This window comes from Chelonia mydas, chromosome 1 (genome assembly GCF_015237465.2).
Source record: "Chelonia mydas isolate rCheMyd1 chromosome 1, rCheMyd1.pri.v2, whole genome shotgun sequence".
NCBI lineage: Eukaryota > Metazoa > Chordata > Testudines > Cheloniidae > Chelonia > Chelonia mydas.
In genome coordinates, this window is record NC_057849.1 from 321,740,991 (window position 1) to 321,768,705 (window position 27,715).

Consider the following 27,715-nt stretch of genomic DNA (forward strand, 5'->3'; position numbering starts at 1 on the left):
ATTTCAGCAACCACCATCCATCAATTAAACTCTCCCCCACACTAGCATCAATTTGCTGGAAACCACAATCAGTTTCAGCAACTGGAACCCTACAAACAACCATATACAAGAAACCCACGGATCACCACACCTAGCCTCATAGATCCAGTAACCATGCCAAACATACCAAGAAATCTGTTACCTACAGCCAGGCACTTAGATGCCACAATATGCTCCAAGGAGAAAAACTGAGATACACACCTTATCACTGCTTTCTCCAAACAAGGACACCGCATCAGAGCAGTAGATCACGTCATGGATCAGGCCACCCAAATACCCTGAGAGAATCTACTTCAATACAGAAATAAAACACCCATAGTTATCACCTACCCCCCCTCCCACACTGGAACCTATACGGGGTATCCTCAAACTTTTACAACTTATGCTCGATGGGGACCCCATCCTGAAAGAAATCTTTACTGCACTCCCACTTCAAAACACCCCCCTAGTCTCTCCAAGCTTATCATCATCAAAAGCAAGCTCTCTACAGACCAGAACACACCAACTCAAAGCATCACCAGACCCTGCCAGAACAACAGATTCAAAACCTGCAGACATTATCTCCACTACTACAATGTTCAACATCCCCCACAACACACAACACAAGCTCCATCGATTCTACACTACTATCACATGTGGAATACCTCATCCAGCACACTAAATGCCCCAGTAACAACTATGTAGGGTGAAGCCAGACAATTACTATGCTCCCAAATGAACTCTCACAGAAAAATAAGACAAAAACACCACATCACCCGTGAGTGAACACTTTTCACAAAACAATCACTCTATATCTGACCTCTCAGTCCTCAACTTCAAAGGAAACCTGCACAACACTTTCAAAAGATGAGCCTGGGGGGTTAAATTCATTACTCTGCTGGACACTAAAAATTGTGGACTGAACAGAGACACTGGATTTATGGCTTATTACAACAAACTGTAAGCCGCTAACATCCTCATTTTGTCCTGTGACTTCAGAGGTGTCTCTACCTTGAATGGTACAGTACAATATGTGTTAAGTACTTATGCTGCAGCTAAACAACCTGTTCCACCTTGAATTTTGTTGTGATGCTGGAAGTTCCTTTCCCAGACCTGAAGAAGAGCTCTGTGTGGCTCGAAAGCTTGTCTCTCTCACCAAAAGTTGTTGATCCAATAAAAGATATTACCTCACCCACCTTGCCTCTCTAATATCCTGCGACTGGCATGGCTACAACTACACTGCATGGGCAACAAAATGGCAGATGAAATTCAGTGTTGTATGCAAAGTATGCACATTGAGAAAAAGTAATCACAACTATACATACAAAATAAAGGCTTCTAAATTAGCTATTACCACTCAAGACTGTCTGTAAGCCTGTGATTGCCAGAAGCTGGAATTGGACAACCGGGGATGGATTGCTCAATATATTGCCCTGTTCTGTTAATTCCCTCTGAAGAATCTGGCACCAGCCACTGGCACTAGGCAGGATACTGGGCTAGATGGACCATTGATCTGACCCAGTAAGGCCCTTCTTATGTTCCTAGCCTTTAGTTCAGAATAGCTAATTACCAATCACTGTTGGCTAAATATAATTATTTGAACGATTCCAAATTCCTGGACTTCATTGACAAGTTTCTGCACTAAGAGAGATCACAATTCCAGGTTCTCACTGAGGATGGCAAGTTGATTGCCAGGACCACTTTTCAATCAGTGGTTGATGTAGCAGATACATCTTCAAGGTCAATGGCAGCAGCCGTTGTGATGTGCTGTGAATCATGGCTTCACGCTTTGGGGTTTCCCAGGGAGGTCCAGAACATCATGGAGGAGATGGATCACTTGAAATTGCCCTATTGTGTTTGTTCCGTCTGAAGCATCTGGCTCTGGCCATGGTGAGAGACATGATACTGGGCTATATAGACCTTTGGTCTGACTCAGTATGGCACTTCTTATGTTCTTATGACTCAGGAATCTTGGATTCTATTCCAGATTCTGGAGGGGAATGTTTTATGGTTGTCAGTGACCCTTCTACCCATCGCCTAGAGTCTGTCCTTCTGCCAGTCATGTCTCTCCCCCACCCCACCGTCCCAGTCTCCTTGCCCAGCCAGTCCTAATTCTCTCCTGAAGGCTACCCAGTGAATCCAGTCTCCATCCCCAGGGTCCTCATCCCACTTTCCTTCCCAGGCACCCTGCCTGGGAATTCCAGTCTCCTCCTTCGATCTCAGTCTCCCCATCCCACTGCCTCCAGTCCTTCCACCCAGGTTCCTTATTCCGCAATGCTTAGCCAGCCCAAATCTAATCCCTCTCCTCCCACCCCAGTTCCTCATCTGATCTGGCTCCTAGTCATTGTTCCCCCTTCTTCTCCCACTAGTTCACTCCCAGTCCCCCTGCCCTCCACTGCCTGTTTGTCCCAGTCATTTCTCTCTCCCGCCACCCACACATTGGATTCTTATCCCCTCTGCTTGGGAGTCAGGCTGCAGTTTTTTCTACGCTGTCCAGGAGCCGGGAGATGGAGGGCATGCATTAAGACACAGAAGATATAATCTCCCTGTCCTCAGCACCTAAGAGAAGCAATTTCATGATAAGCTTCTGCTCAGCTCCTGCATTCCTGGGAGGTATCATGCTTTAGTGCAAATGAAAAATTGTCAAAAAATTTAGCTACCAAAGTATACCCTATACTGCGGAGATGTGAACTAAGATTTTTCAGAAGGTTATGAGTTGGCCATGTTTGAGTGCTTTTTCACTGAGACAGCAAAAGGCACATTGCTCAAGTGTGGTTCAGCAATCAGTGCTCGAGCCTTAATTTATCAGAAAGTGCCTTAGAGTGAGGTTAATTGGAAGCTTCTTATGGTGTCCAAGCCCCAATTTGAAATATGAGGGTTTCTACCAAACTGAAAGATGGATAGAGGTTCTGTTGAATTTTTGGCCTTTATATTGGAAGTTTAAAATTAAATGCTTCTGCCAAGGATTTCTGAAGTAACTAGTGATTTTGGGGGCTTCATTATTTGGGGGCTTCTTGTCACAAAAGAGGCGTTCTCTGGACTTTTAAGTATCGTGCCACTTGATGGCATCACAAGTTTGGCACATAGATTAAGTAGTTTTGAAAACTGTGACCTGGATACTATGAGTGCCTATGAGTGTATCCTGATGTGGGCTTTTGAAGAATACTACCCTGATATCTATTAGAAAAGTGAAAGAAGATGGGTCCTTTGGGAGCACTTTATCTTTAGATATTTTGTGGACTTTTTAGCTTTCTTTTCTCTCTGTTTGAATACGTTCATTCTAGGGTTGTCAGTTAATCGCAGTTAACTCACTCAATTAACACAAAAAAATTAATCGCGATTAATCGCACTGTTAAACAATAGAATACCAATTGAAATATATTAAATATTTTTGGATGTTTGTCTACATTTTCAAATATATTGATTTCAATTAGAACACAGAATACAAAGTGTACAGTGCTCACTTAATATTATTTTTGATTACAAATATTTGAACTGTAAAAATGGTAAAAGAAATAGTACTTTTTCAGTTCACCTCATACAAGTACTGTAGTGCAATCTCTTTATTGTGAAAGTGCAACTTATAAATGTAGAACTTTTTTGGTATATAACTGCACTCAAAAACAAAACAATGTAAAACTTTAGAGCCTACGAGTCCACTCAGTCCTACTTCTTGTTCAGCCAATCGCTAAGACAAACAAGTTTGTTTACATTTACAGGAGATAATGCTGCCCTCTTCTTATTTACAGTATCACCTGAAAGTGAGAACAGGCATTCGCATGGCGCTTTCGTAGCCAGCATTGCAAGGTATTTATGTGCCAGATATGCTAAACATTTGTATGCCCATTCATGCTTCAGCCACCATTCCAGAGGACATGCTTCCATGCTGATGATTCTCCTTTAAAAAAATAATGCATTAATGAAATTTGTGACTGAACTCCTTGGGGGAGAATTACATGTCTCGTGCTCTGTTTTACCCACATTCTGCCATATATTTCATGTTATAGCAGTCTCGGATGATGACCCAGCACATGTTCATTTTAAGAACACTTACTGCAGATTTGACAAAACACAAAGAAGGTACCAATGTGAGATTTCTAAAAATAGTTATAGCACTTGACCCAAGGTTTAAGAATCTGAAGTGCCTTCCAAAATCGGAGGAGGAGGAGGTGTGGAATACGCTTTCAGAAGTCTTAAAAGAGCAACACTCTGATACAGAAACTACATAATCCAAACCATCAAAAAAGAAAATTAACCTTCTGCTGGTGGCATCTGACTCAGATAATGAAAATGAACATGCGTTGGTCTGCATCACTTTGGATTGTTATCGAGCAGAACCAGTCATCAGGATGAACGCATGTCCTCTGGAATGGTGTTTGAAGCATGAAGGGAAATATCAATTTTTAGTGCATCTGGCACGTAAATATCTTGCAACGCCGGCTACAATGGTGCCATGTGAAAGCCTGTTCTTACTTTCAAGTGACACTGTAAAGAAAGAAGCAGGCAGCATTATCTCCTGCAAATGTAAACAAACTTGTTTGAGCAATTGGCTGAACAAGCAGTAGGACTGAATGGATTTGTAGGCACTAAAGTTTTACATTTTTAAATTTTTTAGTGCAGTTATTTTTTGTACATAATTCTACATTTGTAAGTTCAACTTTCATGATAAAGATATTGCACTACAGTGCTTGTATTAGGTGAACTGAAAATACTATTTTTTGTTTTTTACAGTGCAAATATTTGTAATAAAAAATAAATATAAAGTGAGCACTGTACACTTTGTATTCTGTGTTGTAATTGAAATCAATATATTTGACAATGTGAAAAATATCCAAAAATATTTAAATAAATGATATTCTGTTATTAACGTGCAATTAATCGCAATTAATTTTTTAATCGCTTGACAGACTTAATTCATTCTGTATACTACAAAATGGATTCAGAATGAAAGGTGTAATAAACTGAACAGGTTAGTCAAACACCTGTTAGGAATTGTCTAGATAATCAGAGAAATGTAGAACTGCAGGAACCTTGATAGGTTATCTAGTCCAGACCTCTGTGCTGAGTCAGGACTAAGTATTAGCTAGACCATCTCTGATCGGTGTTTCTCTAACCTGTTCTTAAAATCCTCCAATGCCAGAGATTCCACAACCTCCCTAAGTAATTTGTTCCAGTGCTTAACCACCCTTACAGTTAGGAAGTTTTTCCTAATGTCTACTAATGTCTAACCTAAATCTCCCTTGCTGCAATTTAAGACCATTACTTCTTGTCCTGTCCTGTCCTCAGTGGTTAAGGAGAACAGTTTATCACCTGTATCATTATAAAAACCTTGTACATACTTGAAGACTGTTATCATGTGTGTCGTCCCCCCTCCCCCAGTCTTTTCTTCTCCAGACTTCACAAACCCAATTTTTTCAGTCTTTCTTCATAGGTCATGTTTTCTGACCTTTAATCATTTTAATTGCTGTCTTCTGGACTTTCACCAATTTGTCCACATATTTCGGAAATTGTGGTTCCCAGAACTGGACACAATACTCCAATTGAGGCCTTATCAGTGCTGAGTAGAGTGGAAGATTTACTTCTGATGTCTTGCTTACAAAACTCCTGTTAATATATTCCCAAATAATGTTTGCCTTTTTTGCAACAGTATTACATTGTTGACTCATATTTAATTTGTGATCAGCTATAATTTCCAGGTCCTTTATTGCAGTACTCCTTCCTATGCAGTCATTTCCCATTTTGTAATTATGCAGTTGATTATTCCTTCCTAAGTATAATAATTTGCATTTGTCCTTATTGAATTTCATCCTGTTTATTCCAGACCATTTCTCAAATTTGTCAAGATCATTCTGAATTCTAATTACATCCTCCAAAATGCTTCCAGCCCCTCCAAGTTGGGTATCATCCACAAACTTTATAAGTGTACTCTATGCATCATTTATGAAGATATTGAGTAGAACCTGACCCAGGATATATCCCTGCAGGACCCCCCTTGATATGCCCTTCCAGCTTGATTGCGAACCACTGATAACTAATCTCCTGGTATGCTTTTCCAGCCAGTTGTGCACCTAACTTATAGTAGCTTCTTCTAGGCTATATTTCTCTAGTTAGTTTATGAGGTCATGTGATACAGTGTCACAAACCTTACTAAAATTGAGATGCATCGTATCTACTGCTTACCCCCATCCACAAGGCTTGTTACCCTTTCAAAGAAGGATATTAGGTTCATTTGACATGATTTGTCCTTGACAAATCCATGTTGTTTGTTACTTATCTCCTTATTGTCTTTTAGGTGTTACAAATTGATTATTTTCTCCATTATCTTTCTGGGTATAGAAGTTAAGCTAAGTGGTCTAAAATTCCCTGGGTTGTCCCTATTCCCCTTTTTACAGCTAGGTACTGTGTTTGCCCTTTTCTAGTCCTCTGGGATCTGTCCCATCCTCTACAAGTTCTCAAAGATAATCGCTAATGGCTAGCTCACAGATCTCTTCAGTCAGTTCCTTAAATATTCTAGGATGTATTTCATCAGTCCCTACCGGCTTGAAGGCATCTAACATGTCTAAGTAATTCATAACTTGTTCTTTTCCTATTTTAGCCTCAGATCCTTCCCCATTTACACCGATTTTCACTATGTATATTTTCCAATCACAGCTAACCTTTTTTGGTGAAACAAAAAAGGCATATAACACTTCAGCCATTGCTGAGTTTTCTGTTGTTGTCGCTCTCTCCTGGTTGAGTAATGGGCCTACCCTGTCCTTAGTCTTTCTCTTGCTTCTAAAGTATTTGTAAATGTTTTGATGGTATCCTTTGTGTCCCTAGCTAGTTTAATTTCATTTTTTGTCTTCACCGTTCTCCTTTTGTCCCTACATGCTTGTGCTGTTTTTTTATATTCATCCTTCATAATTTGACCTAGGGTTTCCACTTTTTATAGGACTCTATTTTGAGTGTCAGGTCATTCAGGGTATCCTGGTTAAGCCAGGGGGTCTCTTCCTAGCTTTCCTATGCATTGTCTTTGTTTGCTTTTGTGCCCTTAATAATGTCTCTCTAAAATACTGCCAATTCTCCTGAACTCCTTTTTCCCTTAGGGATCTTACCTACCAATTCTCTTAGTTTGCTGAAGTCTGCCTTCTTGAAGTCCATTGTCTTTATTCTGATGTTTTCCATTTTACCATTCCTTAGGATTGTGAACTCTTATCATTTCACGATCACTTTCATATAAGTGGCCTTCTTCCTTCAAATACTCAACCAGTTCCTCCCTTTTTTGACAGCATCACATCTAGAATAGCCTCTTCCCTCATCGCTTTCTCTGTGTTCGGAAATAAAAAGTTGTCTGTATTATATTGTCTGTACCCAAGAACTTGTTGGGTAATCTGTACCCTGCTGTATTATATTCCCAACAGATATCTGGCTAGTTGAAGTCCACCCATCACCAACAAGTCCTGTGTTTTGGATTATTTTGTTAGTTGTTTTAAAAAAGCCCCATTCACCTCTTCTTGCTTATTAAGTGATCTATAATAGACACCTCTCATGACATCACCCTTGGTTTTTTATATCCCTTTTATCCTTACCCAAAGACTTTCAACGGGTCTGCCTTCCACTTCTGTTGCAACCTCAGTGCAACTGTATGCATCTTTCAAAAAAAGGAAACACCTCTCTTTTTTCTCTGCCTGACATTCCTGAACAAGCTCTACCCTTCTATGCCAATATTCCAGTAGTGAATTATCCCACCAAGTTCTGTGATGCCAATTATGTCATAACTGTGATTATTCACTAGTATTTCTAGTTCTTCCTGTTAATTCCCCATACTTGTAGCATTAGTATACAAACATATAACATGGTCAGTAGATTTCCCCTCTATATTCCTTCTTGTTTCTCCTTTGTCCTTGTTGTGATTGCCCATGTTCCTCCCAGCTTCCAACCCTTCCTCAAGGTCTCCATGTTTTGGATTTACCTGTGGGCTTTTGTCTCCTATTCCTGTCGAACCTAGTTTTAAGCCCACCTTAGAATCATAGAATATCAGGGTTGGAAGGGACCTCAGGAGGTCATCTAGTCCAACCCCCTGCTCAAAGCAAGACCAATCCCCAACTAAATCATCCCAGCCAGAGCTTTGTCAAGCTTGACCTTAAAAACCTCAAAGGAAGGAGATTCCACCACCTCCCTAGGTAACCTTACCAAGTTAGCCAGTCTGTATCCAAAGATACTCTTCTTCCTTGATAGGTGGACCCCATCTCTGCTCAGTGGTCTTTCTCGGAAGAGCATCCCATGGTCAAGGAAGCTGAAGCCCTCGTGGTGACACCATCTGTGCAGCCCTGCGTTTACTTCCTGGATGTGTGTGTCTGTGCCTGAGCCCATGCCCTTGACTGGAAGGATCAATGAGAACACCACCTGTGCCCCCAGTTCCTTCACCCTCACTCTCAGAACATTGTAGACACTTCTGATCTGCTCAGGGTCATATGTTGGTGTATCATTAGTGCCCACATGTATGAGCGGCATGGCATAACAATCAGGGTTGGATGATCCTCGGCCATCCTTCTGTAGTACTTAGTCCTGCCTCAGTGCAGGGGACTGGACTAGATGACATGTCCTACATTTCTTGCAGCCCTACATTTCTGTGATTCTATGATTATTTCATAGTCCAATTCAATGGACTAAAAAAAAAATTCTTATCAATCTGTTTAAAAACACAACCATATTAAATCTTCTATTATAAAGCTGTCTTTGGAAATTTAAAATGTGTAATAATTTTAACTAATTTGTACAGCATCGTAGAGTTTAAGGCCAGAAGGAACCACCAGACCATCTAGTCCAGTGGTTCCTAAACTTGGTTCGCGGCTTGTTCAGGGGAAGCCCCGGCGGGCCGCGAGACGCTTTGTTTACCAGAGCGTCAGAAGGTACGGCCGCTTGCAGCTCCCAGTGGCCCAGTTTGCCGATTCTGGACAATGGGAGCTGTGGGAAGTAGTGGCACGACCCCATATATGGAGATCAGTTAGACCCTGAGCATGTAAGCTTGATTTAGTTGGGGATTGGTTCTGCTTTGAGCAGGGGGTTGGACTATATGACCTCCTGAGGCCCCTTCCAACCCTGATATTCTATGATTCTAAGCAAGAACCAGCCAGCTAAGTACCTGAGAGAGAGAATGCTCAGAGCTCTGGCCCTCCCTGTCCAATATCCCATCTCCAGGTGTGGCCATCCCTGATGGTTCAGAGGAAAGAGATTAAAAAAAAACCAAAAAAACCCTCACCACCCTTATAGAATACATGGCGGGGAGGGGAGAGGACGCTTCCTGACCCTTGTAGGGTTGTAATTTGTTTGCAATAGATGAAAACAATATACACATTTTGATTGATGATTTTTTCCATAACAGTTACAAGTTATGATTGTCATTTTTCCCTCTCAAAGAAGATCCCTGTAATTATCTTTACCTTCTCAGCCTCAAAGGTCTGGGTGCTGACTGTATTCTCAGGAGAGGCTGCTGGCACCTGCTAGTGCTAATGATTTGAACAAATGATTGACTGCAGAGATGAGAGGCACTTTTTCCTCAGTTCCTTCCGAGGCTAAGCACAATTCCTTCATAGGAATCTCAGTTCTTGTTGGTCCAGAATACAACACCAAACATGAATTCCAAACTCCAGTCCCCACATACTAGTACATCTGAGTTACTGATAGACCACAGAGTTAATAATTTTGTTCTTAGCACATTTAACCTAGCAATTTACAATCTGTATGAGAATCTTTCTTGTAAATTTTACATCATCCAGTGCAAACTATTTATTTTCTTTAATCTGCAAATAGCAAAATTATTATTGTGGAAAGAGAGTTGTACTTATGAATGGATGCTTAAGTTAGCAGTATCTTAATAAAATATCTGTTACATATTAGATATCTTCGATCTTGAGTGAAATATTAGGGAAAGACTAAAATCATAAGTCAAATGTTTCACTGGTGATACAGGATGGGAATGGGTGAATTTTCAACTTCCAAAATTATGAGGCTGTAAGACATTTTAATAATCTAATTTGCAGTTATTAGAAACACAGGTAAGGAAACCTGAGTGTCACTTTAAATTCTCATAACTGTCAGCTAATGATTTTGATGTCTCCAAGTTTTTAAGAAACTGGATGAAGTGTCAAACCAATGTTGTTTATAGACAATAAAAAACATGCCATGGGTACTAATTGTTCTACTTCTACTTCTTGTTTGTACTAGCAAAAACCCGTGCTGCGGATTTATTGGTGAATCCCCTGGATCCAAGAAATGCAGATAAAATTAGAGTTAAAATTGCTGATCTGGGAAATGCTTGCTGGGTAGTAAGTATAAAAATCTTATTTTTAGTTTTTAGCCTTCATTATTGAGAACAAACCTTTTTATTGTTTGTTTTTTTTCCATTAATGCCATTCTTTCCATTTTAGCATAAACACTTCACTGAAGACATCCAGACAAGACAGTATAGATCCATAGAGGTTTTAATAGGAGCAGGTTACAGTACACCTGCAGATATCTGGAGTACAGCCTGTATGGTAAGAACAAGAATATGCTGTTATTTTATTGTGTCAGTCAAACTTTATTTTACTAAATAAAATTCATTGAGAACACTTGCTTATTTACAGTGTGGACCTGGCTATAAGGGTTCTTCTTATAAATTAAGTAATCAGGAGCAATGCTATAACTGAGATAATAAACATATTTTCACTATAAGTTTGATATTTTTTTCCCACCCCAACTTCTCCAACATTCTCAAAGTAGTAGCTTCCAGTAATTGTGCTTGCATGGTCTTTTGGCACAGAGGAATGTTTTGCGGAAAGTTTCATTCTTGTTCGAGTAGATGCAGCCATGTATTCTATGCTGGTGTGTGTGCCTTGCATACTGGAACCAGAGAACTTAGCCTAGCAGTATCCATTGGGGCGGCACTGATGTTCTGTGGCCGTAGCCCCTCCTCATGCCATATAAAGGTGGTGCTGCCCTGACGCCCTCCGTTTCTTGTCACTGCCCATGGCTAGAGTCGGAGCTCTGTGTGTTGACTTCACCTCACACTTTTGCTTTCAGTTTTCTGAGAACTTTTCTTGTATAGGTTTAGTTTAAGTGTTAGTTTTTGTTAGTAGATTAGTTGGCTAATGCCGTTTGATGTCCTAACGAGAGTTTAAGCATTGTCCATTGTGTAGGGGGGCCATCCCGAACAGTGCCCCTCCCACACATAGGGTGCTTGTTGTTTCTTGGTGATGAACACAGAGAGAGATGCTCCATCTGCAAGTCGTTCACAAAGCGGACTCAGGTGGCGAGAGACTTGAGGTTGAAGCAGCACCTTCTGAAGCAGGCCCCCTTTGGCACCAAGGCCGCCTTCTGATCAGCGGCCGCCTTCGGATGTGACAAGCGATGCCACCCCACGCTCGGGCTCAGGTGTTTTTCCCAAGAGGAAAAGGTTGTTTACCCTCCTCTGGTGCAGCAAGGAAGAGGTCCCATAAAATGAGTTGGGACCGTTCCAGGTCTCAGGGTAACTCCTGCTCCAATTCTAGGAGGAGTGCTGACCAGCGCTGTACTCACTCTGGAAGGTGGGATGGAGCAACTGTCCAACTGCTACCCGGTACCATGCTGAGAACAGTGAGGGCCTGTCCTGTCGACTCCGGTTCTGGCCACGGGGCATCTGTTGAGTCCACTATCAACAGCACTGGCAACATTACCGATCATCTCCATGCCAACAGCATACCAGGTGACATCAGACCTGCTTTGCCTCTTGATTCCAGACTCTCTGCTGGTTCAGGAGTTATCTGGTGCTATGGCATCTACCAGCTTGTCCTCTGTTCTGCCCTTGGTACCTTCTCGCCATGTCAAAGAGCTGCTGGGTCCCTCAAAACCGCAGCTCACACTGCCTCAGTAGCAGACTATAGAGCTGAAGTCAGGCCCTGGACCAAAAGCTCCCTCAATTCTGATGCATCCTTTGGCAACATCATTGTCTTGGTGGCAAATCCCATCAATGATGTCGTTACCAGCGCCTCTCCTGGTACTGCACGGAGTGTCTCTCATTCGGTGCATCTGGTGCTGTTTCCCCATTCACCTTTGGCACTGATGTTTCCTCCTTATTGGGCTTTAGATAATTTTGATTGGTGGTTTTCCCCTTCAGGGCTGGCTCCCACATTGTTACCACAACACCTCTGGGATTCCTAAAGATCCAGGTTGAGGTCATCCTCCCCATCCTCGTCAGATAGGTGCCAGAGATCACCCTCAGATCACTATTGGTATTGAGATTGGCATCTGTCCTGGAGTCGGGAGAAGGCTCTTGGCCCGGTGCCTTACCTGAATGCCGTGTGGCCTCCTGGGAATCAGGAACAGCAATACCGCTTGTAATGTTGCTGCAGCTGGTCTACTCTGGAAAGAGTCACAGATCCCAAGGAGAAGGCCTTCTGGTTGTTGGTTTAACCAGCCGCCCGCTCCCCCTCTGCAGCATCTAACAAGTGCCGTTTTGACTCGTGTCAAGCACAGTGACCCAGTGGTACCCTCTCCCTCTTTGTCCCGTTCCCCCCACCCCACATCCCACCCTCGATTCAGGGACAGGCTGGCCTGCTTTTTATAGTGTTTGGGACTCAGTTACAGTGGACAACCAGGTCCTAAACACCTTCAGGTCAGGTTGCCATACAGTTCCTCTCCATCCCTCTTCTCCACATCCCTACCCAATCCCTTTTCAGGGACCCCCTCTCATGAGTTACTGCTCTTTGAGCAGGTTCATTATTTACTGGTTTTGGGGGGCACAGAGGCGGTCCCCCTGCAACACTGAGGGCAGAGATTCTACTCCCAGTATTTCCTGGTCCCCAAGTCCAAGGAAGCAATGGGACCTATCCTCAACCTCCATGATCTCAACAAATACATCAGATATGTGAGATTCCATATGGTCACTCTATTAAACTATGCTCCTGGCCTTGAAACACAATGACTGGTTTTCAGCCCTGGACCTGCAGGACACTTATTTCCATATAGCAATCCTCCTGAGCCACAGGAAGTTTCTTAGATTCGTCATGGATAGCCACCCTATCAATACACCATGCTGCCTTTTGGCCTCTTTTCTGTTTCCCTGCTTTTCATCAAGTGTATGATTGTGGTAACCGCGTATCTCAGGAAGAAGGGAATTCATACCTTCCCATATCTGAATGATTGGTTATTGAGGGGCAAGTCCAGCAAGGAAGTCCTTTCTTATGTTCACTTCACGCTACGCCTACTCAAACATCTAGGTCTGATCCTAAACAGCAGGAAAGCAGTATTGCTTCCAACTCGAAGAATCAAGTTAATTGGGGCCCAGATAGATTCTACAAGGTCAGGAGCGTTTCTGCCGACTGAGCAATTCCAGGTGATCCATCACCTATGTCTTAAGCTGCAGTCTCAACTCTTAACTGCAGCCTGAGTATGCCTGAGGTTGCTATGCCATATGGCCACATTTATCCAGGTAGTCCAATATGCGAGGCTGCACCTGTGTCCTCTTTAGATGTAGCTGAAGTTGGTCTATTGTCCAAATCGCTATCCCTTGAGCACGATGATCGGACTCCTCCCACCAATCCTGGGTTTCTTACAGCGGTGGACAATTCTTGACAAAGTGTGCCGGGGTGTTCCTCTCACTCGGCCACCACTAACTAGGACCATAGTCACCGATGCCTCCTTAATAGGTTGGGGAGCACATCTGGACTCATTGAAAGTTCAAGGCCTGTGGTCAGAGTGAGAAGCTTCTCTGTATATCAGTGTTCTGGAGCTTCATGCTATCTATGATGCCTGTCAGACCTGTCAGGATCAAGGGTGCAGCATTTCTCATACTCTCTGGCAATACCACCATGATGTATTACGTGAACAGGTGAGGGGAGCACATTCCAAAATGCTTTGTCAGGAGGCAATCAGTCTCTGGCATTTTTTCATCCAGCAAAACATCCGCCTTGGCTGATCACTTGGGTTCCAGAATCAATTGATGAATAACCTCAGCAGGAATTTCTCATTGATTCAAGAGCTGTCTCTGAAGCCCAGGTTCCTGCAGTCTGTCTTTGATGCTTAGGGTATCCTGATGATCAACTTGTTTGGCATAAGAGAAAACAAGAAATGCCATCTGTTCTGTTCTTGAGGTCATCTCAGTCTAGACTCCTTGACCAATGCTTTTCACCTGAGCTGGAAATCGGCACTCCAATGTGCCTTTCCTCTAATTCCAGACATCCGACAGGTCATTTTCATGCTGAAATTGGACCATGTCAAGCTCATTCTTATTGCTCCAGCGTGGCGAAGACAATGTTGATTCTTCGACCTCACATTATCGTTTCAGCCTTCCATATTCCTTCCTCTTCATCCTGACCTCCTAACTCAGCATTGCGGTCAAGTTTTGCATCCAACACTCAGTTCCCTGCATCTCTTCGTGGGTGCTGCATGATTAGATGAGGAAAAGGAACGATGTTCAGTGGCTCTTGCTTAATAGTTGGAAGCCCTCAACCAAGGTGGACTATTCGGACAACTAGAAGCTGCTCTCAGTATGGTCATTAACCAGGGGAGTTCAGCCAATGCTGGCTTGTATCCAGGACATCTTGGAGTACCCATTACACCTTCAGTCTTCTGGTCTTGCACTTATTTCACTGCAAATCCACCTGGCAGAGATTTTGGCATTTCATCCACCTATCTATGCGAAGTCAGTGTTTTCAAACTCCATGGCAGTGAGGTTCTTGAAAGGAGTCCCTCAACTCCACCCACTGGTTAAAGAGCCGGTTCCTTTGTGGGTTTTTAATACTGTTTTAGCGGCTCGTATAGGAACTCCATTCAAGCCTCTGGCAATTTCTTTCTCCATTGTGTCAGAAAACTGCCTTCCTTGTGGTGATAACATCTGCAAAGAGTGTGTGTGAGTTGCAGGCTTTGATGGCAGAGCCTTCTTACATGCAGTTTTCCAAAGGCAAAGTAACCCTTCGGCTGCACCCTTTGTTTTTATCAAAGGTGATTTCGCAGTTTCACTTGAATCAAGTAATACGTCGACCGTGTTCTTCCCTAAGCCTCTTCCAACCCCAGAGGAGCAATGTCTTCAACATTACATGTCAGGCAATGTCTGACTTTTTATATGGATAGAAGTAAACCTCTCTGTCCCTCACCTCGTCTGTTTGTTTTACATGCAGACTGAATAAAGGGTCAAGCAGTCTCTTCACAGACTATGTCTGTGGATAACTGCCTGTATCATGACAGCATATGAAGTAACCCAGGCTATGCCTACTCAAGGAGTACCAGCTCATTCCACGAGAGCTCAGGTGATGTCAGTGGCATTTCTAAAGGAAGTTCCTATATTGGGCATCTGCAGAGTGGCCACTTAGTCCTCTATATACACTTCTTTGCAAATAACTATGCTGTTACAGCTGCATCCAGATCAGATGCAAACTTCAGGAAGGCAATCCTGCAGTCCTTTAAATAGACTCCAAGCCCCACCTCCTGCGAGTACTGCTTGCAAGTCACCCACTTGGAATATGCAACTACTTGAAGAATTAAAAACGGTTATCTACCTGTAACTGTTGTTCTTCGAGATGTGTTGCAGACATGTATTCCATGACCTGCCCTCCATTCCCTCTGCATCGGAGATTTGGTGTGAAGGAACTGAGGGGGTTGTGGCGGCACTGCTCCTATGCAGCTGGGAGAGCAATTACGACTGCAGGGTATATGCACTGCCCCTATAGGTACTGCCAGGAAAAGTTGTCTGGCTCCCATGCGTGGTGCACGCATACCCACATGGAACACCCATCTGCATCACAACTTGAAGAACAACAGTTACAGGTAGGTAACCATTTTTTTATTGGACAAGACATTTTTGAAATATGAGAGTTTATGGGAAAAAACTTTCATTTTTCAAAAAGTCACAAATTAACTGAATAAATCCAATAAGTCCAATAAACTAGGTTTAATTTCTCTCCTTTCTTTTTTTCTCTATAAAGTGGCAAAAATCACTAGAAGACTTTTTGACTTCTTGTTGACTTCATACTTATATTCATATAAGAATGTAAGAATGGCCATATTGGGTCAGACCAATGGTCAGTCTAGCCTAGTATCCTATCTTCCGGCAGTGGCCAGTGCCAGATGCTTCAGAGAGCGTGAACAGAACAAGGCACTTTATCAGATGATCTGTCATCCAGTCCCAGTTTCTTGCAGTCTGAGGTATAAGGACACCCAGAGCATGGGGTTGCATCCCTAACCATCTTGGCTAGTAACCAATGATGAACCTCTCCTCCATGAACTTATCTAATTCTTCAAGTTTGTAGGATCAGGGGCTTGGATTGTAAAATCTGATGCAAGTAACTTATTTTGCTTATAAATTAGGTAAACCTATTATACTGTAGAAGTGATTTTAAAAACAAATTAAAATAATTTTGCAGAGACCTCTTCAAGGAGCAAAGGGTAGGAAATAAATTCAAAATTAACTGCCCAACCTTTTGAAAGGTTTTGTGCACAAGATCTCTTTGAGAACAAATAAATAAATCAAATCTTTATTTTCTAATCTAGGCCATTTTTACACACTACATTTTAAAATAACCCCGTACATGACTATTTTTTCTCCAGACCCTAATATTTCAAAAATACTTTGTCCAAAAGTACTGGGTGCGTGTGAGGGAGAGGGTTGAATTTTACACTGAGTTTGTAAGCCTGAAAGACGAGAAGGATTGTGGAGCTGTCATGCAAAGAAGGAAAATATAAATATTAAAAATGTGTAGAGATTAGGATTTTAGTAAATCTAGTGTTTGAAGTAGTCATAGTAGTCCTAGCCAATTCATAGTTAAAATTGTAGCTCAGTTTCCACTATAAGCCTGATTTTGGCCTCTACTCTAAAAACCACAACAGAGTATGAACTCTCCATGCCCACCCTGAATTGGTATGTTGGTTTTGAGGAAAAAAGTAGATTTTTTTTCTGCTAAATTGGATGTGAATTGGACAAACAGATCCTGGAATTACAAGATCCTACAAATAGAAGTATTCACCAGTGTTCAAAATAAAAAATAGTAAAGGAGAGAGATCAAACTTAGCTGTTTCCTTGGCTCCTATCAGTTAGATCAACTGTAGAAGGTAGAGTTCAGTTAATTTAGAGATTAAATTCATAATTCCATCTTTTCAAATACCTAGGTTCTTGTAAGTTTAACCTTAACTCTGAATTCCTTGCTCTTTACTGTTTGTTTTCTTTACTAACTATAAAATTATTGTAGGAATTCTCTAGGTACTGATATGTCCACTCAACCCCACTTCACCTTAACATATTTTTTGTCTTTAAATAGTCTTTTTTCTTTACCTTAAGGAGTTAAGATTTGTAGGTGCAACCCATCTGGCTAACTTTGCGGTCAGCTTTGCAGGTGACTTTTCGGACTGCTATACAGCTTACAAGGTCCACAGGCTGTAAGGGCCATATTTGCTACTATGGACTCCTTGTACCTCATACATTGCAAGCTCTGTAGGAAACACCTTTTGATCCTGTAAGTTCTGTCAATTATTCTGTGATTCAAGGAATTTAAAAGCTTTGCCATATCTATCTGCATCTGAACACCTTGCAAGTTTTATGAGACAAACAATTCCTGTGTGAAGCATTTACAGTCTACTTGGTGCTTTAGACTGTTGGTGTAAGGGCCGTATCCTGAGAGGTGCTGCGCATGTACAACTTCCGTTGAATCTAGTGGGAACTATGGGTGCTCCGCTTGCAGGATCAAGCCATAGATAGCATACAGAGAGGAGAGAAGAGGAGATTATGGAAGTAGCATGAAAAATAAGCATTTCTGATTGTGTGGGTTAGGCATATGCTTTCTGTAAGTTCCAGAATTTTTTAAAAATAATTTTTACATAATATAATGAAAAGAAGATTTGTCTCATACTTTATATAATCAAGAGGTGTGGGAGGTTAGTTGTAGAAGGGAAACTGATAAAAATGAGTTTTAGAAAAGATTTAAAGGAAGAAAGTAAAGAAGCTTAGATAACAGGAGGAGGAAGGATAATTCAGGTTTAAGGGACTGGATGTGTGTTCTGGCGAACAGCAGAAGTGGTCAGGTGCTTTCCTGAAATGTTTATTTTCATCTGCTCCCCCCCAACCTACTGTACACTCTTAACAAGCTTCATTCACCTCACTATAAGAGTTTTAAATCAAATAAGTTGCCTTAGAATATATTATTAGGACTCATACAAATAGTTAGTAATTTGTCTTTCCTAGGATGTCTGTTCTAGTTAAAAGAAATCAGAATAAAATCATAATCCATGTCAATAATATCAGAGCACTATATTCCACAGTTGCATATTGTCATCAAGATCTGATTTTATTTGAGCGTGATGAAAAAAATAGATTTCACTGGTTTTGTTTCCCTCTACCTGTGCTTTCTTTTTTTTAATATTTACAGGATCCAGCATGTATTTTTGAGTCAGGATCCAGACTAGTGTGCTGTGTTGACATACAGCATTTTCACATAGTCATGCCAAGCAAATCCCATAATGTACACATTTTTTAACTTCAGTCTTATTTTTTATATAAAATACAAACACATAATGAAATAAAACATATACAATCACAAGATGGAAATACCATATAAATAATAAAATTAAATGTTCATAATTTGTAAAACATGGGAAAAAAACAAAATAAAAACAAACTAAATCGGAACCCATAGAGGTCATGCAGGGCATCAGTTATTAAAGTGACTAAATACATAAATAAATGAGAACATAGGAATATCAAGGTCTAATATATACTAACCTGCAAAAGTATGCAGTTTTTTCATATGTGACCAGACATCCCCATATTTTTTCCAATGTGTTTCTATTAGAAAGTCATTTTTTTCATTAATGCAGTAGTAGAGAGCTCGCTCACTAAGCCAGTCTGTGTATGAGGGAGGATTTGCCAATTTCCATTTTCTCTAAATAAGTATTTTGGACACTAAAATAGTTATTGCAATCCATTTCTTAATGTTAAGTGGTAATACAAACCAGCACCCCTAAAATAGACAGGCTTGGAGAAGGAAAGATAGCAACACTTAAAGTTATTGAGAGAGCACTGAATATGGTGTTCCAGAACACATGCATTTGTTGACAGATATGAAGGATGTATGAAAAGTTGTCACATGGCTGTTTGAATCTCCAACATTCACTGTGTGTTGCCAATCTGGCCTTAAACAAACATTCTGGAGTCCAGTAGTATTTGTTATCTTGTTCTAGAAGAATCACAAGGATAAAGAACTGGAAGTATCTGTCTCATTAAGCCAGATATCCTCCCAGGTTTCTCTTATGATAGTAAGGCTAAGTTCTTTTTTCAGATCTTCCCAAAAGTATGACTGAAAACTTTGTATCTTTTAGTAGCAGAGTGTTCAGCTTCCACCAAGAAGATTTTAATGTTGTGTAACCAGTGTCTATGGTAAATAGGATTGGGGTATGATTAGAAATTAATATATTACCAAAAGCTGCTTCTAGGCATGCTGGAATCAGTTCTGAAGATGCAAGAAAAAGGTCAGTTCTGGAGTAGGATGTATTTACTGTAGAGAAATATGTATAGTCATGCCCCTTGAGGTTTCTACCTCCATATTTCCTTTAGATCAAGTTCATTCATTAATAATGAAGGTTGGCCTATTGTGCTTTCAAGAGCTGAGTCTCATGTTATTTGATTTGTCTGGATGTCTGTCTAGTAGTATTCAAATTCCCTCACAGTATTACAGGAATGTCTTTTTTATTGGGAAGAATGTCTGCAATAGTCTTTGAAAAAATCAGAATTACTTCCACTTGGATTGCACATGCTTCCTAGAATTAACTTTTTTGAGTTGAAACATCCTTTAAGAAGAACATATCTTCCTTCAGGATCAGACCAAGTCTGTATACATTGAAAAGTTATACATTTATGAATTAAGATAGAAGTGCCTCTGCTCTTAGAATTCAATAATGAATGATACTCAACACCTCTCCACCTCTTCTTGATTCTGTTGGTATCTATTTCTTGTTGATGAGTTTCCTGCAATAAAGCTAGTTTGCACATTTTTGATCAGAGGTATCTCAGGATTTTAATTCTTTTGGAAGCTTGATTAAGTTCTTTCCCATTCCAGGAGCACATTCTAAGAAAATTCATGGCAAACTTTTAAAAGATATATTAAGATATATAATGTTCTTCTAAAGATACATATTTAATTGTTGATTGTGTAAAACCGTATCTCTAGGATATTAGATACTGGTTAGTTTTGAATGAATTTATGCCTTCTGTTGAGCCTCAGGTCAGGTATATAAAAAGATCTATAATTAAATATCCTGTGTCTTCCAAAGTATATTTGTAACAGAAGACCAAAAAAAAAAAAGAAAAAATGTACAGACTTAAAACAAGCCAGTGTGGGCACATTCAGACCCCTTGTGGCTTCGGTTCCATCTGCTCTTATCCTTCCTGTATTATCTAATAATAATTTAAACATCTCTAAATACAAATGTATTTTCAAGTCAAATATTACCCTGTAAATATGATTGGGTATTCTAGAATATGTATAATACATTCCTACAGAAGTGTTTATGTATTCATACGTACACACATTATATATATATATATATATATATGTATATATAGACTTATCACATGTACATTTACAATTTGGTAAATCAAATATAAATTAGTACAAAATCTAAATATGAAATGTACAAAATATAAAAAACAATAGTCATAGTATGCCAAATGCCCTGCACAAATTGAATAGCTAGTGTTATTCATGGTTTAGGTTATTGTCTACTTTACATGTCAGGAATGTTGACTGTTGCAAGAGAATTGTGATCACCATAGCACAATCCATCAAAGGCAGAGTTAGTGAAGAGATCCTGTCTAACAGTGCAGATTGTGCTGATTAGTGCAGATAATACTTCAGTCAGTAGATGGTTCAATAAACCCCAGCTTAGTGTTAAAATGTTACTCTATTCCAGGGATAGTCAATTATTTTTTGCCAAAGTCCAAATTTCTTGGTCAAGTATACTCAAGGTCCAAACTCCAGAGAAACATTTTTCACACCGCAGTAATAATAATAATAATGATAATAATAAGTAAATAAAAAGATTTCACGGTCCGTTCAAAAGCATTTGACAGTCTGGATTTGGCCTTTGGTCCGCCTGTTGACTGCCCCTGCTCTATGCATTGCAATGCTATATAGTTCATTATTGTTCAGTTCCAAAGGAGCTCAACAGAAGAGTTTCATCTAACTGGTTAGCTGCTAGGAGCTGAAGATGATGTAAGGGAGCAGCTTCTGAAGAAGGCAGATAATATCCTTCCCCTCTAGACCCTCCGTAATGCCCAAGAGACAAAGATTGTTTCTTCGAGATTTGTTTTCTGAGTCATCCTGTTTTTGTTCCAGTTTGTCCAGTCTGAGCTTTAAGGAGGCAGTTTCTTTAATTTTGCTGGTTTCAGTGGCAGTCTTTTGTAGCTTGTTTTCCAAGTGAGCCATCTGGGATTTTACATTACCTACATCTTTAGAGAGGCCACAAATATCTTTTGAGATTGAATCCAGTCGGTTTGTGAGGAATTCTTTCAGTGCCACAATATCCTGGGCTAGATTCTTCTGTAGCCTTGCAGTCTCTCTCTTTAGATGCTCTGTGATTCAAGCTTAGGTCTCTTGTTGCCTCATTTTTTCATTGGAATCCATATTCAACAGTTTGAAGTTTGTCCAGGGGATTAATTAAATTTTTATGACAGAAACTTATTGCCAATTAGCTAGGAAAGTAATGATTAGAAACAAATTGGTATGTGGGGAGTGAGAAGGTCTGGCACTAGGCAGCCATCTTCCTAATGAGTATTATGAGACCTCCCCCACCCCCACCCCATGCACACGTTTTTAAGAACTTGGGTTTGTTCAAATGAGGGTAGGATGCCATACAGCTCCCACCCCAGAGACAAAATGGAGAGTCTGTTCCCAACATGGTTCTGGGAGATCCTGCATTCCCTCAGAGTATGAAACCATATCTGATTATTCCCAGATGATGGAGCGTTCTTTTAATTGCTGTCCCAGCAAGAGCAGAATTATAGCTGGATGTGCCTTTGACGGGACCTACATTGTCATTGACAGCATTCATATTATTTCAGCAGCCAGAAATCCATAGGATACAGGGCTTCAATGTTGCCAATTACAAACAAACTAATGTGGTTGGGGCTAACCTCTGTCATTACTTTGCTTGTACAGCTGCTGGAAATGGGAATGAGAACTGTGATTGCACTGCTTGTCTTTGTTTATGCTCCTTGGATTGGAGCAAGGGCAAGTATCTGAAATGATAACACCCTCACCGTCTAACTCACGTTGTTGCACTTTTAATCCATTAATGTCTGGGCAGGTGGTTAAAGTGCAAGGCTACTCGGGGAGCACAGTCATAGAAGGATCTTTTTCTGTTATGTTTGTGTGGATCTGTTTTGGCCCTCAGTAAAATAGCTTTCAGGGAGAGTTGGATCACTCAAGGAAAACAGCACCATTGTATTTATAAACAACTTTTAAAAGTAAGCAAATAAAACATAACTATAGAATGGCAGGAGGAATTGGAGAGGAGGAAACTTGTACTTGGCTTTTTGCTTCCCCAAAGAGAACCTGGGTGGGGAGTGGGAGTGTTTTTGTGGAGTGGACACCCTTCTAAAATGAGGTCTATGAAATAAATAGTGGTATTACAGTCTAAGGTCCCAATTCTGCAAACACTTATACAGGTGATTAACTTTCTACTGCGAGCAGTCCCATTGAAATTAATGGGATTACTCACATTACTGAAGTTAAACATGAGTAAGTGTATGCAGGTTCGGAACCAAATATATTTACTCACATTCTTTCTTCTTAACAGATTGTAGTAGTAGCTCTCTCATTCTTCCTATTAAGCGTTTTAGAGAGAGTGAATGTGTCTCCAAAGGCACTGTATGAACACGATGATACCGTCGTACTGGTGCATATAAGAAGCACATACCAGGATGTATAACAAATCATCTGACTCTGCACAGGAATTAGCATCTTAAAAAACCTGGAGAATTACAAGTCTGGTTGGAAAACAAATGTGACCCTCATGGTTTCTCAGGTAGTGGTAGTAACATCGCTAAGGGGGAAAATATTTAACAAAAATATAAAAATGGCAGAGTTAATATTGTTCTGTAGGAAGAGGGCAGGTATAGAAGGATACTGGGATTAGAGAAGCTTGCCTTGCATTTTGAAATGGAGGAAAGATGCTGCAAGCTTAATGTCATGGAACCAAAGCACATTTAGGTAAACAGTTTAGAAAGCAGTTAAGTGAAGACACTATTTAGATTCCAGTAAGAGATGCTTTTCACAAAGAAAAATATCCAGGTGCATATTTTTCCATCAGGAGGGTTGGACAGTACTCGTTGCTTTTAATAACTACTAACTGCTGCTTTGCTTTGAAGAATGCTGTACACATGCTGAAATATACAAAAGAAAATTACGTTCCAACAGTGGTATAATGGTAGATACAGTATAAAAACCAAAATAGAGCAGAACAGAAAAAGATGCTTAATGAACAACCACTTGTGGCATTACCGTGGCTTTGAGAGTAGGCTGTAGGGAATAACAGAACCCTAATTCCCTCTGTGATTGCTTGTGTTTTGTGTATCAGGCCTTCCTTATCAAGCTGAGATAAGGCAAAATACCTTTTGTGTGTTTGTCCTTTTTATTACCTGACATTGTAGAGAGAGTTTTACAGGGAACAAACTGTCACAGTGCACTTCTGTCAGCCATTTTGCCCTTTCTTCCATGTCTCCCTTCACACATGGAATGCCTTCTCTGAGCAAATCCTGCTGCTAAAACTGCTATGATCTCCTTCAAACCCTTACATCTAGACCTACTTCTCTTGTGATACCTTTGGGAAATTGCCAACAGATAATTCCAGGTACAAGGTCAGTGAAGATCGCTAGCCTTTGGGAAGCCACTGAACTTTCCTGTGTCTCAGCTCACTTGTATAAAACGACATTAACTAGACATAAATCGACATTAACTTCTACTAAAGATTTTTTGATCCAAGAGATGAACATAAATCAAGGTAAACTCATGGTCAATATTTACTTCAAGGAACAATGTAATCTTAGGCTCTGTGATGGGGTGGGACTCGGCACGCTAGCACCCCCTGCTGATCATCCTGCAGATCAGCTCCACAGGTCACTGTGCTGACTCCCTGTGGTGTCTCGCCTGTTGTCACTTCTGCTCCAAGGACTGCAGCGTCCTCTTCAGGACATAGCACTCCAGCTGTGCCACACTCGATGCTCCCCCCTTCCATGGGAATTGCAGTCCACTGTCCAGCCACTTCCCTCAGTGGCAACTGCAGCCCAATGTCTGGCTACTTCCTCGTTGGCGAGCGTGTGTGTGAAATCCAAGCCTGCCCACTACTCCAGGTCCTGGCCCAGGGACCTTGTAGATGTGTAGATGGTCGCCACTTGCGTCCCCTCTGACTCCTCAGTAGATTTCCCTGGGCCACTTTCCCGCTGCCCCAGCACTCTCTTTGCCCTCGCCTCAGCCTGCAGATCCCTGCAGCCCACCAGGAACTGCCTTTAGCTCCCCGGGTCTCTGCCTGCAGCACTGCTCTCTCCAGGGTGCTTGCTACCTTCAGCCTGCAAGGCCGCCAGTCCTCATCCCTCCTCAAACTCCAAGAGGTGACTGAAGCTGCTCTGCTCTGCAGCCCTTCTTATATAGGCCAGCCTGGCCCTGATTGGCTACTCCTTGCAACCCCTCTCTTAACTGGCTGCCTCCTGCACAGCCTCCCGAAGGCTCTGTTAACCCCTCATGGGCCATTGTGGAGCAGAGGCCCTATCACAGGCTCTCTCTATGCTATGAGCTAGGGGTGTGATTCCCCGGCTTGTGTACACGTACTTGTGCTAACTCTCCTCACGCTAGCACACGTGTAAATAGCCGTGCAGCCACGGTAGCAGGTGTAGCAGCAGTGGAGGTGCAGCTTGGCTTTGCTGGCTGTCTGTCCACCAGTTTCAGGCTAATGTGTATGCAAGTAGGGGAATTACCCCCCTAGCTTGTCAGGTAGACATAGCCTTATTTTAAGTATTGATAGCACAGTTTGTCATACTTGGGAGCACATATTGTCTTGGCACTGAGCTATTGTGGCTCTGCACATGCTTTCTGGGACACCAACCATTTGGATGTGAAATTATATAAGGAGACGTAACTGTGACCCAACTCCAGAGCCTTTTAACTGCTACAGACCAAAAACTTTGACCCCTCCTTCTTTTTATGGCCACTTGTTTCCTTGCTAATAGAGTTAGTGAGTTTTTAATTGTTATTCTGGTTGTTTCTTGTTGGATGTTTAAAAAAGTATTTTAGTGTTAGCCTTAGCACCACAGTATGGCCTGGTCAATGCCATTCACTTTGTGTTATCCAGTCAGTATACTCTACAAACAAATAGAAACCTGCACGGTTCAAATCCTGGAGTCAAAGCTACACAGGAAGACAAAGGGAGAAGCTGAATCAGTTCTGAGGTGTCATCAAGTTTCTGCTCAGCACTGAAGTAGAACAGGTACCATGGATCTAATGAGACTTGAGGCTCACACTTGAGTATTCCCAGGTCCAAAACCTCTCTGCCTGACTCTTCAATATCTTAGGTCTCTGTCCCCACACTTCTGTTAATAGATTTTCTGCAAGTCAGTTTTTTAATCCCACCCAGGTTTATTCTGCTCCAAGAGATTAATTTTAGCAAACCACATAATCCCTACCTATATGGATTCTATCTGAGAATCAGTTTTTAAAAGATATTAATCTTTTGAAATCCGCAACGACCAGCTACCTTTCATGTACATTCTCTTAAGAAATCTGGCCCCAGCTACTGCATCAGTGAAGACATCTCCTCCTCAGGTCCAGGTGGCCATTGATGGCTTCTCACTCTCATCTGATTTGGATAATGATTTTCTGAAGGATCCTGGTAAGGAGGAGTCTCAACCCATTATATTTTCCCTATGATGCCAGTGTGGTATCCTCTGTGATTTCACCACCATATAACTTCTGGAGCTGCTGAGATTTCTTTGCATATATGATGGGAGCTCTAGATCTTGAACTTTCCAGGGTCTGTGTATAAATCCACAAATCTATGAATCACAGTTGTTTCACTTTTTAGATTTTCTTCAGCAGGGCTAGGTAGCAGTCCAGTTTAATAGATACTGGAACCATTTGAGACCATTTTCAGCCATTAGTGACTATGCCTTTGAAGATCACTATCTCACTGGCATGATGGACAAAAATGTCTGAAAGGGACATGTCTCAGTTTTCCTCAGCTGCCAGATATTATTGTGACAGATTATTCTGGTATGGGCTCATTTGGATCACTAGAGCCCTGTGCAGATACAAAATTTGTATCGCATCCGATCTGTGATCTGCAAAAACGGTCCGCAGATATAAAGTGGATATCCACGGATTTGCAGGGCTCTATGGATCACCATGCAATTCAAAGCCTGTGGAAGTCAAGGACCTATAAATAGGTTAGAGTTACAGGAAATTAATCTATATTCAAATCTTACATTCCATGAAGTATTTTGGGGAAGTTCTGAATGTATGGCATGTATTATACAGGAGGTGAGACTCAGTGATTACATTCTGGCCTTCGAATCTGTGAATTAGAGGCAGAACAGTATTTTGCAGACACCAACACAACCATGGAGTGTTGGATCATATTAAAGAAGTTCTGTATTAAAATCACAAATGAGTTCGATTCCCCATAGTTTAAATTCCAGGGTATTACTAATTAAGAGGTCTCTTGGTTTTTGGTACTGTTTCTCTCCCTCTCTGTGTGAAACTTGCAAGCTGCTAATTGTGTTAGTACATTCTAAGACAGAGTCTGTTCTCAAAGCAATTCACAGAGACTCAAAGCAATACTCTAACAACAGAAACAGCACCCAGAGACTCCCCGCCCTTTTGTTGTATTAACAGTTGTGATTAAAATAGAGATAGAGGATGTATGTGGATGGATGCTTGGTGTGGATAATAACTGAATGATCAGGGAGGTGCCAGCCTAAGAATCCAGTGTCCATCGGCTGAAGAAGGTGTCAAGTGGAAATAACCAGAGGACCCCCGGAAGGCAGACTGGAATCCACCCAACAGCCTCAAGAATGGGAGAACCAAAGAACAAGATAACATCTAGCAGCACGGAGCCGTCAGGAATGTGCTATCTGCTGATTGATTCAGCAACAGCATGATGAAGCAATTCCCATAGACTGGCATAGGAAGAAATTCCTATAAAAATAGACTCTAAAAAGTGAGAACTTTGGGGTCTGATTCTGCAAACCAACTTCCAGGAGCATCAGATGAGCATCTGACAAGGCCCTGCTCCCTCCTCTTGTCCAGGCCACCTGGCCAGTGGCTTGGCATGAGCAACTCTAAGGCTGGTAACTATGATAACAACCTTGCAGAACCTGTGTGTGTGTGTGTGTATGAATGTGTGAATAAATATGAGATTGAATGGAATGTTATAGCTGTAACTAACTGCTTACTATGATTCTTTCTGTATTCACAATAAATGTGGTATTTTGCCTTTTTCGCTTTAATAAGATCCTGCTGGTTTTTAATTTATTGGTACAACAGGAGTAAAGTGAACTGAAAGAGTGGATCAAAAAGTTGTCAGGCTCTCAATGTATCCCTCCTCTTACCCTTCATCTACCCAGAAAAAGCAACATCTTGGAAGATGACCTAAATTGGAGATACGGTGGTCAGCACAAGTGATCGTTCAAGTAATTTTAGTATTCAGAAGTTTGGGTTCTCTTTAA

The 27,715-nt window shown here is 41.2% G+C and overlaps 1 protein-coding gene across 17 annotated transcripts in view; it reads left to right on the top strand.

Moving 5' to 3' along the window:
* The window catches only part of SRPK2 (SRSF protein kinase 2), a 311,814-nt gene that overhangs the window by 253,944 nt on the left and 30,155 nt on the right, over positions 1–27,715 (top strand). For all 17 annotated transcript variants that reach the window (XM_043551885.1, XM_043551812.1, XM_043551834.1 and 14 more), the window contains 2 exons: positions 10,225–10,325; positions 10,428–10,535. In XM_043551885.1, coding sequence (XP_043407820.1) covers positions 10,225–10,325; positions 10,428–10,535 — 209 coding nt within the window. The remainder of the gene's footprint in view (positions 1–10,224; positions 10,326–10,427; positions 10,536–27,715) is intronic.